This window comes from Gossypium hirsutum, chromosome D13, assembly GCF_007990345.1.
Source record: "Gossypium hirsutum isolate 1008001.06 chromosome D13, Gossypium_hirsutum_v2.1, whole genome shotgun sequence".
In the NCBI taxonomy this organism is placed as follows: domain Eukaryota; kingdom Viridiplantae; phylum Streptophyta; class Magnoliopsida; order Malvales; family Malvaceae; genus Gossypium; species Gossypium hirsutum.
In genome coordinates, this window is record NC_053449.1 from 19,313,043 (window position 1) to 19,324,972 (window position 11,930).

General features: G+C 34.4%; 2 protein-coding genes across 13 annotated transcripts; one reads left to right on the top strand and one right to left on the bottom strand.

Annotated features, from left to right (window-relative positions):
- Positions 1 to 4,477: 4,477 nt before the first annotated feature.
- On the top strand, positions 4,478 to 8,433 carry LOC107920351 (syntaxin-132). 12 transcript variants are annotated; one of them, XR_005922660.1, is made up of 13 exons: positions 4,478 to 4,603; positions 5,235 to 5,336; positions 5,639 to 5,695; positions 5,971 to 6,019; positions 6,315 to 6,403; positions 6,505 to 6,578; positions 6,663 to 6,705; positions 7,203 to 7,263; positions 7,350 to 7,375; positions 7,467 to 7,537; positions 7,675 to 7,755; positions 7,834 to 7,899; positions 8,002 to 8,077. XR_005922660.1 is itself a non-coding variant. In XM_016850022.2 (13 exons), the coding sequence occupies exons 1-13, from the start codon at positions 4,586 to 4,588 to the stop codon at positions 8,164 to 8,166; spliced, it is 909 nt and encodes a 302-aa protein (XP_016705511.1). In that variant the 5' UTR covers positions 4,478 to 4,585; the 3' UTR covers positions 8,167 to 8,433. The 12 variants fall into 12 exon arrangements, 8 of the variants coding, with proteins under 8 accessions (XP_016705511.1, XP_016705516.1, XP_016705515.1 ...); XM_016850022.2 differs by having other exon boundaries at positions 7,460 to 7,537; positions 8,002 to 8,433; XM_016850027.2 differs by having other exon boundaries at positions 7,460 to 7,537; positions 7,853 to 7,899; positions 8,002 to 8,433.
- Positions 8,434 to 8,920: 487 nt separating this feature from the next.
- Positions 8,921 to 11,406, bottom strand: LOC107920350 (isocitrate lyase). Its single transcript, NM_001327174.1, is given in 4 exon segments — positions 8,921 to 9,099; positions 9,205 to 9,355; positions 9,358 to 10,806; positions 11,317 to 11,406. Coding segments are annotated over 4 exon segments (1,728 nt in total). The 5' UTR covers positions 11,347 to 11,406; the 3' UTR covers positions 8,921 to 9,001.
- Between the last annotated feature and the right edge of the window lie 524 nt (positions 11,407 to 11,930).

The following is an 11,930-nucleotide window of genomic DNA, read 5'->3' on the forward strand; positions in this document are numbered from 1 at the left end:
ATTAAATTAATAAAATATTATTAAGATAAGTATTAAATTTAGTTTAATATTAAATCTATTAAAATAATATTATTTTTTGAATAGTTAATCTGAAATCAAATTCTCTGGTGAAATTCTAGTAGAAATGTAATTCTTTCACTACTCAACCACCGAAGACCTACCATCTCTGACCATTTTTCGTCCACCGAAATGCCGCTGTTGCCATCGTCGACACCTCGAGCTGGTTCGATTTTTATCGATTTCAGTCCGGGCCAGTGACGACCCGATTGGTTCGGTCCAGCCACTGGTTGGACCGTCAACTCAGTTTCAAATATCAGGCTCGGTTTGACCAGTTTTTGGGTCTTAGTCTCGATTTTGGGCTCTTGGGCCCAATTTACGATATCAGGTCTAATTTTCAAATCCAATTACCCATTAGGCTACTTGTCTGACTTAAAATTTAATTTCCAAAAATATCATATTAATTTTAATTAATTTGGTTAATTTAATTTTACTTGATAAAAATTAATTTTCCCAAAAGTCACTTAGAATTTCCAAGTTCATTTTTCAAGAAAATGCTTTAATCAAATTCTCTAGTTGAACAATTCTTACAATCGCCCAATTAATTTCACATTGAATAAATCAACTCAATTAAATTATTTCCAAAGTTGTAGAATTTGTTTCTAATTCAAATGCAATCTGATCGAGCTTTTGTTCAGCTAGCGGAGGGACTAATCGAAAATATACAATTAGGCTCTAGCAATTGCAATTATGTCTAGAAGCATCGTTTCGATAATTCACTATTACTTAATCATGGAGTCAGTCCATAAGAAGTACCATTATTGAAAACTCCTTATTGTATACTCTTTACGAAAGCAATTCATCGAACTACTCTGTCTAATGACCTCGTTATATGTATGTTACCCTCATATGATATCCTAGATTCTTTTAAGTTAAATCCTTTCACTCTATACCATCCCATTTTATCTCATTGTTACCATTATGCCTTCTTAATGATTAATACGATTACTGTCAACAAATGGCTGATAAATTGCTCGTTCTCGAACGAGCAACCTGTGGCCATGTTCCATATTTATCAATCCACACAATGTCAATGAGAGGATACCGTTAACTCTTTAATTGAGTTATGAGTTCCACTATTGCCAGTAAAGTCATGCCATACACAAGTCATGTACCGGAATGTCGGCTATCGACTTGATGATCTTTAGAGAATAAGCCTCCACTTATATCAAAACACATGATTTACATACGCATAGTCAGTGACAAACTCAAGATTTAGGTAAATCACACCATGAATGTCACAAGTGAATTAATTCACAAACTCAGGATTTACATACACCTAAAATCCTTCTTGTGTCTACCTCGGTTTCAACCTTCGAATAAGAATGAATGGTTAAAGATACCGACTACCTAGAAATAGAGAAAATAATTACGTTGGTTACACTAGAAAGCCCTCCGTTTTTCCCTATGATTATGGCATCAATTTTATGTATGATATATATAAGGAATCATTTGTGGGTATCCAAAAAGCTTAAACTCGTAACCATATAACTGTTGTAAAAACAGGTTTGGAAAATGCAGCGAAAAAAAAATTTAAGGATAAATCAGAGTTTTAAAATTTTTTCTTCCAAAACAAGATCTTGGTTGTGATATCTAAAATAATAAAAACTTAATCAAAATTGTACATTTTTTATTCATCTAGGATGAGCTCTTCGACCAAGTAGTCTTATCCGCTATCCTCAAGCTTACGTCTACTGAGTGTGGGCTTGCTTCAAATAAAAAAAATCATAAAAATTACCAGTGTCGTAATTTTGCGATTTCTCTAAAATTTTTGGTCAAGTTGTAAATCAGAAAAATATTTCTAGAAATTTTCTGGAATAATATCTTCAGAGAATTTTCTTTCTACAACTTTCTCTTAAATTCAAGTGTGTGTAAATAATGACTCAAGTCTCTATTTTTATAGGGAAAGTTTAGAGAATTCAACTATGATTAAGCTTAATCACTTTAATATTATATTAATATAATATTTATCAAGATAAATATTAGATTAAATTTAATATTAAATCTTATTAAAATAATAGATTGTTTATCTACAAGATAAACATTAAATTAAATTTAATATTAAGATAATCACTTTAATATTAAATGAATAAAATACTATTAAGATAAGTATTAAATTAAATTTAATATTAAACTATTAAAATAATATTATTTTTAGAATAATTAATCTGAAATCAAATTCTCTGGTGGAATTCCAGTAGGAATGTAATTCTTCTACTACTCAACCACCGATGACCAACTGTCGCCAGCCACTGGCACCGCTGTGTCCGGTGATGTAGGTGCGACACCTTTACGGCACCCCGAGCCGATTCAGTTGCTGACGATTCAGTCCGGGTCAATGACGACCCGAGCGGTCCAATTTAGCCACCGGTTGAACCATCGACTCGATTTCACATACCGAGCCTGATTCAACCAGTTTTTGGGTCTTGGTCTCGGTTTTGGGCTCCTTGTCTAATTTACGATCTCAGGTCCAATTTTCAAGTTCAATTACCCCTTGGGACAATTGTTTGACTTGAAAACTAACTTTCAAAAATGTCATATTAATTTTAATTGATTTGATTAATTTTATTTTACTGGATCAAAATTAATTTTTCCAAAAATCACATAGATTTTCTAAATTAATTTTTAAAGAAAATTATTTAATCAAATTCTCTAATTGAACAATTCTCACAACAATCTAATTTAATTCCACATCGAATAAATCGACTCTATTAAATTATTTCCAAAGTCATAGAATTTTTTTCTAATTCAAATGTACTTCAATCGAGCTTTTGTTGAGCTAGCAGAGGGACCAATCAGACATATACAATTAGGCTCTAATGATTGCAATTATGTTCAGAAGCATCGTGTCGATAATTCACAATTACTTAATCATGGAGTCAGTCCACAAGAAGTATCATGATTGAAAACTCCTTATTGTATACTCTTCACGAAAGCAATTCATCCAACTGCTTTGTCTAATGACCTTGTCATGTGTGTGTTACCCTTATATGATATCTTTGATTTCTTTGAGTTAAATTCGTTCACTTAATACAATCCTATTTTATCTCATTGTCACCATTGTGTATTCTTAATGATTAATATGGTCACTGTCAACAAATGGCAGTGATAAATTGCTCGTTCGAGAACTAGCAACCCGTGGTCACGTTCCATATTTATCAATCCACACAATGCCAATGAGAAGACATCGTTAACTTCTTAATTGAGTTATGAATTCCACTGTTTCTAGTAAAGCCATGCCATACACAAGTCATGTGCCCAACATACCGGTTATGGGCTCAATCTTTTTTAGAGCATAAGCCTCCACTTCTATCAAAGCACATGAGTTGCATATGCATGGTCAGTGGCTAACTCGGGATTTAGGTAAATCACAACATGAACATCACAAGTGAATTAATTCACAAAAGGATTCAAAATTATTTCATCTCGAGTCCAGTCCAATGTGTCATTCTACCAGTGAATACATCTATGTCTCTACTCGTGGAGTCAACAGCTTCGATAGCCAAGACTAGCCATCTCCCTAATTAGAATTGTAGACAACATAATAATCATTCTTAGTATTTGAATCAAATGCTCACTTTGATTCTTTTACGAGATTACAGACTCATTTAGATTATCTACTGAAGTAAGTTGTCTTTCTCGTAATGTAAACGTTCTTTACAATGCCACTTATCTTCAGTTTGAACTTTAGACAATCAATGAGCTAATATTTGCTTGTCACAATAAGCTATACATGCAAAATATAAAAGACATAATAGTGAAATGTCAAATTAACTTTATTTATTTATTCATCATTCAAATAAATAGAAAATAGTTACATGTTTACGATAATATGGACACATTTCCCAACAATAACAATTGTCAACCGACCCTCGACTATGAAATGTATGTGTTTTGAGACGCGTTATCGCATCCCCGGCCCCTCAATTCTACCTGTAAACTTTCACGGTTTCATCCCTAAAACCATAACCCTAATTCCTAAAAACCTCTAACCCTAACAAAATTAAAAAACCTTAACCCTATCAAAATTTTTTAAAAAAATCGAGTGAATCTGGATGTATTTTCACACACTGTATCTAAATTTTGTCTATTTTCCTAATTTAAAAAAAATGGCCTAAAAGGCGAATTAAAAAAGAATCAACATATACATCTAAATTAGCCAAATTAGTTATACAATGTAACTTAAAATTTCATTAAAAAATGATAGATTAACTTATTATATTCATAATAAAAATGAAAGATGAAATGATTATAAATGTAATAATTTGATAATGTTATTATAAAATAATTTTTTAATATTTAATAACCAAAACGTGATTTTAAATAAAAATAACTAAATAATTGATTATTAAATTAAAATAGTTTGCATTTATCTTCGAAATTCTTAAATTAATTTTCTTTAAAACCCCAAAACAATATAAGTAAATAAAAGTGCTTGTGCTTTTTATTTTCATAACGAAATATTCTTTTAGTTTGCTTTCCTTTTCCCCTTCCTCTGAACTCTGAGTTTTCAACCGATCATACCATCATGAACAACTTACTCACGGTATTTATCAAGACTTTGCTTATTCTCATCGGCAGTAGCTTTGATTTCTTAAATATTTCTTAATTAAATTAAGATTATGAAATTATTGGGTTCTATTTCTTTTTATCGATCAATTAACTTTTTTTCTAATATCTTTCTGGAATTTAATACTGAAATGATGCTTATTTTTTTATTTCTGGGTTTACTTGGAGTTGGGTTAGTGTTTCTTAGTTTTAAGGACTATCGTTCCTCTTCTATTTCTATTTTAAGTATGGAACTTTTCGGTTTTTCCTTTTTACATTATGTTTTCTTTACTTCAATTTAGTGCTTTAGCATTACGCTTATTCTTTTAAGTGATTTTCCTGTTTGTCTTTGTTTGATTACTGAGAGTTTACTGGGGAATGTCTTTGTTTTTTGTTTAGTTCTTCTATTGTTCTAAGTTGGAACCAATATTTCCACCATGCGTAGGCTCGAATGTTCTTTCCACTATATATAACTTATAATTTGATATGGGCTTTATATCTTAGTCTAGTTAGCTTTCTTCTGGCTTCTTTCAGTTCTGTTTCCCACTTTGACAATTTAATTGTGATGGCTTCATTAGTTCATTAGGCTTTGTTTTATGAGTTAATGATTTTATTATGCTCTTAATCAGGATTCATTCGTTGATGATGCCCAAGGCCATGGTGATATAGAAATGGGAAGGCAGGTTCCCGGAAGCACCTCAGACATGGGAATGGAAGCTTTTAATAAGCAGGTCAGTAATACACTTGTTAAAACAGAACATATTAGCTGCATTTTAGTTGATTGCAATGGCCTAATTGACTATTTGCAGTCTTATGTGTAAAGCTCAAAAGTTATCTTAAAAAAAAATTATTGAAATTTCAGAATTCCTTTTCCTTTTTTGTTTATTTCGATTAGTCTAATTGAAGAACATAAATCTCCCCATATATCAGGACTCCCAAAGCTCCTTCTCTTGATTTGGCTTTTTTTTTTTTTTTTTTTCTGTTGGCACTTCTTTTATCTTTATGTTCTTTTTACTTATTATCTGCATTACAGATGCAAGAGGTCGAGAAGCAAGTGGAGAAGCTCTCTGGATTACTAAGAAAACTCAAGGTATGCAGGATTTTCGCCTAAGATTATTTTAGAATTGAAGGTTGTTCCGAGATATGTTTGTGCTAGGTTTTTGTATATTGAAACCTCTGGCTGACATTTTTCTCTTGCTATCTTATCAATGTCCCTTTGAAATTTTATGTCATCTCATTTCTAGATTCTATCAGTTGTTCCTACCAGGAATATATAATCAAATCTGAATGTCTTTTGAGTGTAATGCTTAGCTGGTTCATTTACTGCTATAAAAATTTATGTTATCTAATTAAAAATCTTTGCAGGATGCTAATGAAGAATCCAAGTCTGTTACAAAGGCCTCTGCTATGAAAGGTAGAAAGTTTTATTCTTCCATTACAATCCTTTGCGGATATAATATGAGCATTGCATGGTAATATTGCATAGTTTGTAACTCTGTTTCATATCTAGCTATTAACTAGTCATTCAACTCAGTGTTAAACTGTTAATGGCTGAGTTACCTGAGAAAATTGGATATAAAGTATTGGCACAAACAAATTGGTCATCAAGTTGGTTATTCATTAAATCATTATCAATTCTTAATGATGCTCTTTACTTATCTTGTTTATTCAAGTTCCATATTGTCTAAATGTAAAGTAATTTATTGAAGCTATGAAGAAGCGAATGGAGAAAGATATCGACGAGGTTGGAAAGATAGCCCGTAATGTCAAAGCAAGATTAGAAGCAATAAACAAAGAAGTAATACTTTGTTAATCTTTTCTCTTTAAATGTCTTAATTTTGAGGCTTTAGAGCTCTGCATTTGAAGCCTATTTGCTGATTTTTATCGCTTTATCTCCAGAACTTAACCAATCGGCAAAAGCCTGGATGTGAGAAGGGAACAAGCATTGACAGATCCAGGATGAATGTTACAAAGTGTGTTGCAAATGCTTAGTTTAGTTCCTTTCATTATCTAGAAAAAAAGAAGTTGATCTTTATCACTATGATTGGTTTTTGCAGTTCTGTGGCAATAAGATTCAAGGATTTGATGATGGAATTTCAGGTAGATATTTGACATCTTTCTAGATTGGTTTTTCTTTTATTGGTTTAATACCCAAATATATCTTTGATTTTTTTAGTAAAAAATAGCATTAAGCCCCCGACCATTTTATTGCATTTAAACAAAGTTACAAATTTTATTTTCGGTAATTATAACTTAAACTTTTAAAATCAATGGAAAAAGTCCAAATGAAATAATTTGAAGACTAACATTTGTTGTTTGGAATAGCTAGCGAATGCGTAGCAAGTGCTGCAAGTCTTAACTAGTCATCCGTAATTCCATTAGATATTTTTATAGAACAAATTAAGTTATAGAACGACTTAAAAGTTGTTCCGACTAAAGATTATGGTTATAATTATAGGAAAATAAAAGATTACTGCCTTATTTACATGATATGAAAGGTCAAGGGCTTAATTCATTTTCATTGAAGTTTGAGATTATATTTGGGTTTTAAGCTTTTTCTATACTATCTGTTTCCTTACCTCTATTTTCTGTTTCAGACTCTTAGGCAAAAGATTCAGGATGAATATCGGGAGGTTATAGAAAGAAGGGTTATTACAGGTTTAACTTGCCAGAACTCCAAAAGTAATCTGATATTTATTTTTCCTGAATCAGTAATTATTCTTCTTTTATGATTGTTTTTACAGTTACCGGGACTAGACCAGATGAACAGGTGAGCTGAAGCTTGATGTTGGAACTTTTGGCTCTAACTTATATCAATGTTATTTTAATTTGCCAAAACGTGTTCTTGTCTTGGACAATTGACCGGCTCATTGAAACTGGAAAAAGTGAACAAATTTTCCAGAAGGCAATTCAAGAACAGGGACGAGGACAGGTAGGACCTTACATTTGAAACTAATTCACTTTGAAAAACAACAAAAAGGACATGCAAATTTTCAGATGGGAAGATTATTATTTGCTTATATTAGGACACTTTGTTACTGCATCTTTGATATTGGATTATGATTGTAGATACTAAATACAGTGGAGGAAATCCAAGAAAGACATGATGCTGTAGTTGAGATTGAGAAAAAGCTTCTCGATTTGCAACAGGTGAATTTACATTGAGCCCTTAGCATGCATGATGGACTAGCTGAGTTTAACTTTTTCTAACCAAACTACTATTATCAGATTTACCTTGATATTGCAGTACTTGTTGAATCCCAAGGAGAAATTTTAGACAACATAGAAAGTCAGATTCGTTTGCATTCTCAAATCTCTTAGAATGGGCATTTAAGTGCATATTAGGTTGAATGACGTGTTCTGGTCGGTCTTGTGCGTTAATGGAATCTTGTTCAGGTTTCGACTGCCGTCAGTAACGTCCAATCCGGGACGGTTGCCCTTCAAAATGCAAAGAAGCGACAGAAGAGTACAAGAAAGTGGACGTGCATTGCCATTATAATCCTCCTAATCATAGTTGCTGTTATAGTTGTTGGAGTCCTTAAACCTTGGAAGAGCAGCTAGGGTGCTTGCCTTATTCACTCTTCTTGTTTGACCGTGTAGTTAGAATGGAACCACTAGTTTTCTGGTGCATGTTCTGTTTTGCATGATCCCATTTTTCTTAGTTTTGAGCACTCGGGTACTTGTTCCTTTCATTTCTCGTCTTTTTTTCTTTATATATACATTTTCTAATTAAGGTGCGAAGTTTGGTCTGTTAATATTTATAAGATTTAAGCACACATGTATAGCAGCTCATCTTTATGGAAATTATCCTCTCTTTTTCTCCTCCAATCTCTTTGCACTCTTTTCCAATAATGGGATTTTTCTGTGGAGCCATTTAAGGCTTTTTTTTTAAGCACATTTTCCATTTTCATAAGTAAGATGTGTCATTATTGGCTAAGGGAAATGTTTCAGCTTTCCTAAATCAAAAGCCTATACGGTCCAGTGTATTTTAAGAATTAAAGATTCAACGAACCTATATAAAATCGGTTCAACAGGTCTGGTATATTAAATGGTGGTGACTTGAAAATCACTTCGTTTTATTTGTTGGTATGCATATTAGTGCTATAATCTAAAAAAGAAAAGTAATCTAGCTTAGAAATGAAACAAAATAAACAGAACATTTTCTATTATAAAAGGAACAAGTTTCGTCTCTAACAAAAGCATTAGAAAGCTTTAAAAAAGAAAAGGCACAATATGGCCCAACAGAAAACAAAAAGAAAACGAAATACCCAGACTGATCCATTGTCAAATGATTTTATTACCACTTTTTTTTTTTCCGTCCCAATTCCAAAATTCAAGAATTGGGTTATTCTCCCAAGTCCAAAATAGACCATCCTTCAGCTCATTTTTGCTTGTCTTACATTCTAGCCTTAGCCACAACCAGATTGCCTTCACTTCCAATGTTCCCTGCACCTGGTCTAGTCCATGTTTCCTTGAATTGCTCCTCAGTCACCCCTGCACAAATAGCACAGAAAATGTTGGTAATTATCACAGTTTTTCTTCCCCATGATTGAAAGTAATCACTAGGAAAGAAGAATGGGGTTAATTTCTTTGACTTGCCTTTGCCCATGGCTGCTGTGGATGATATACCTCCTTGAACTGTCTTGAGATATCTATCATAAAAGTTGGCACCTGACCATTTTTGGTGAGCCAATGTGTCCACTCCATTGTTCCTTTCTTCTCTTTGGATCTTCTCCACATACGCTAGCATCCCCTCCTGGCGAAATCTCTCGCAAATGTGTCGGTCACCAATGCATCAGCATGGAAACCAGCTAACGTTATGAACTGCCAACAGAAACCAAGCTTGGCTATTCTTGGAATGAAGTCTCTCATCTGTTCATCGGTCATTCCCGATGCATCCCAATTGAAAGATGGGGAGAGATTGTAAGCCAACATGATCTCGGGGTGCATTGATTTCACCCCTTCAGCAAACCTGGTGCACTCGACCATGTCGGGGCTCGATGTCTCCATCCAAATAAGGTCTGCATGAGGTGCAAAGGCCCAACCGCGAACAATGGCAGCCATTACAGACCCTCTAAACCTATAGAACCCTTCTCTGGTTCTAGGCAAATCCCAGTCCCAGAAAAGATTCTGAAGTCCCAATCTCTCAGCAATCTCTCTTGCTTGTTCATTTGATAGGCACTTATCATAACTTGAATGATTCATCCATTCATTCATTCTCCTTCTCTTTTCATCCTCTGTTATGTTCATGCTCTTAATGGCATCCATTACGCATTCGGAGAATGTCTTAAGTTGTGCAATTGCTAGCCAATTATCTTCAATGGCCTGAAGTTGGGGCCCATTTTTACCAGCAGCCATTCCTTCAGCCAACATATTTGCCAGACTTTTCCCCCGAAGATTCGGATTTGTCGCACCAAGAATAAACTGATGATCCCTGGTGTCGACATTGGTTTGGATCAAAGTAGCTGCAACAGCATCGGTTCGAGCCACCAACACTGTCTCGACTCCCATAACATCAAACTGCAACCTCGCTGCCACTAGCCTGTTAATGTGTTCACTAACAGCAACAAGCACTTTACCAGCCATGTGACCACATTTTTTGGTTACAGATGACTGGTCCTCGATGTGGACACCTGCAGCACCACGTTCAACGAAAAGTTTACAAAGCTTAACGGTTGCTGTGGTTCCACCAAAGCCAGTATCACCATCAGCTATGATTGGCTTCAGGTAATCGACATAAGGGGTTCGAGCGCGCTCCTCCCGGCTCATACTCATTCGTGCCTCTCTTTGTTTGCGGTCATGGTACTGTTGTGCAAAGAAAAGGTGTTCGACTTTGTTTGGAACGGTGTCGTAAGGGTAGTCAGCAAGGTCAGGACCTGGCTCGTTGGTGGTGGTGTGAGTGGAGGAGCATTGCCAACCAGAGACATAAATGGAGTCCAAATGCTTAGCCATCATGGTTACTTGGACGGGGTCAAGTGCACCAAAAGTCCTAGAAGCAGTGCCATTGGCTTGGTGCGTCTTGAGAGTCGTCCATAACTTCTTTGCCATCTCGTTGGAGCCATAGCTCTGCTTGAGGCTGCCTCGTAAAGCCACAACGTCTCGAGCCGAGTATGGTCGTCGGGTTAGCTTGAACCTCTCCGAGTTCCACCATGCTTGCACCTCAGCAACTTCAGTTTCAAATCTTCCTTCTTCTTCCATTATCTGTTCAAAGGAGTTTCAGTCATTATAAATCTTGTTGGCAGGATATAATTTGCATCTCTATATACTGAGTTTTAGTTACTTAAAAAGGATTTGAAGTAAATTACTAAAAAAATAATGCCATGATGAATACATTAAACAAAGAGATGGAGATTGTAGAGTGAAAGAGAAAAAGAAAGAAGGATAGTCCAAAATGGTTTGTTTTACAGAAGAACACTGAGGAAAAAACAAAATGTTAGAATTCTTTCTTGGTTCTACAAATCATCCTAACCACCATATGCTAAAACTCCATAAAATATTTCACTCCAATGATATTTTTATACCATTAATAGATGTCCGGTACTCACACAATAAACAACATAGGAAACAAGGGAAAATCTGAACATTTTGCAAATATATAGCTTAGCATTCCTAGAAAGAGAGAGGGGAGATGAAATCTAGCTAATTAAAGATAGTTTGTTGGTAAGATTAAGAGGAAAAGTGAGAGAAAGGGTGGTAGGAAATGAATCTTACCATTGAAGGCACTGAGAAAGATGCAGCCATGGCTAGAACTTGGGTTTTTGTAAATACAAATAAAGAAACCTTTGTGAAAACAGCTAAGAGAAGTTCATGGCATGCTCTTACCCTCCCAAGTCCCTCAATTTATAAGCGAGAACAGGGCATCAGTTGCCACCTCCCCTTTACAAAATGGTAACAACTAATGCACTTGATGAGAAAAAAAAAAAAAAAACATATATCATTTATCTTCAGAAAATGAGTGAAAAGTGTCCCATGGAACATGCATTTAGAGGCACGTAAGATAATGCAATTGTCTTGTTTCATTTCACGTTATGCCACTTTTTTCTTTTTCTTCATTTATTTTTTCTCGTTCATGTTTAACTGATTTCTGGTTTAGGGGTCCCCGTTCCTTTTTTACTTAATCTCTGTTTTTGACTTCATTAACATTTTTTTTACGCACTGTGTTCATTATTGGAATTATCATCGTGTCCTCTACTTAACCATAAGATTCCTTTGGAAGTTTATGAACTACCCTAGTGCTGTTATTTTGGTTGATAAGCTAAGGTTACCGGGAGTCGGAGTAAGTATTGGATATGCCATTTTTTTATACTCATGTCCGAATATATCAA

Bases quoted from the DNA above. Each gene is read 5' to 3' on its own strand.
- LOC107920351 (XM_016850022.2), top strand. The intron at 6,579-6,662 runs GTGTGTTGCAAA...TGGTTTTTGCAG, and splicing joins TCCAGGATGAATGTTACAAA to TTCTGTGGCAATAAGATTCA. The intron at 6,706-7,202 runs GTAGATATTTGA...TTTCTGTTTCAG, and splicing joins ATTTGATGATGGAATTTCAG to ACTCTTAGGCAAAAGATTCA.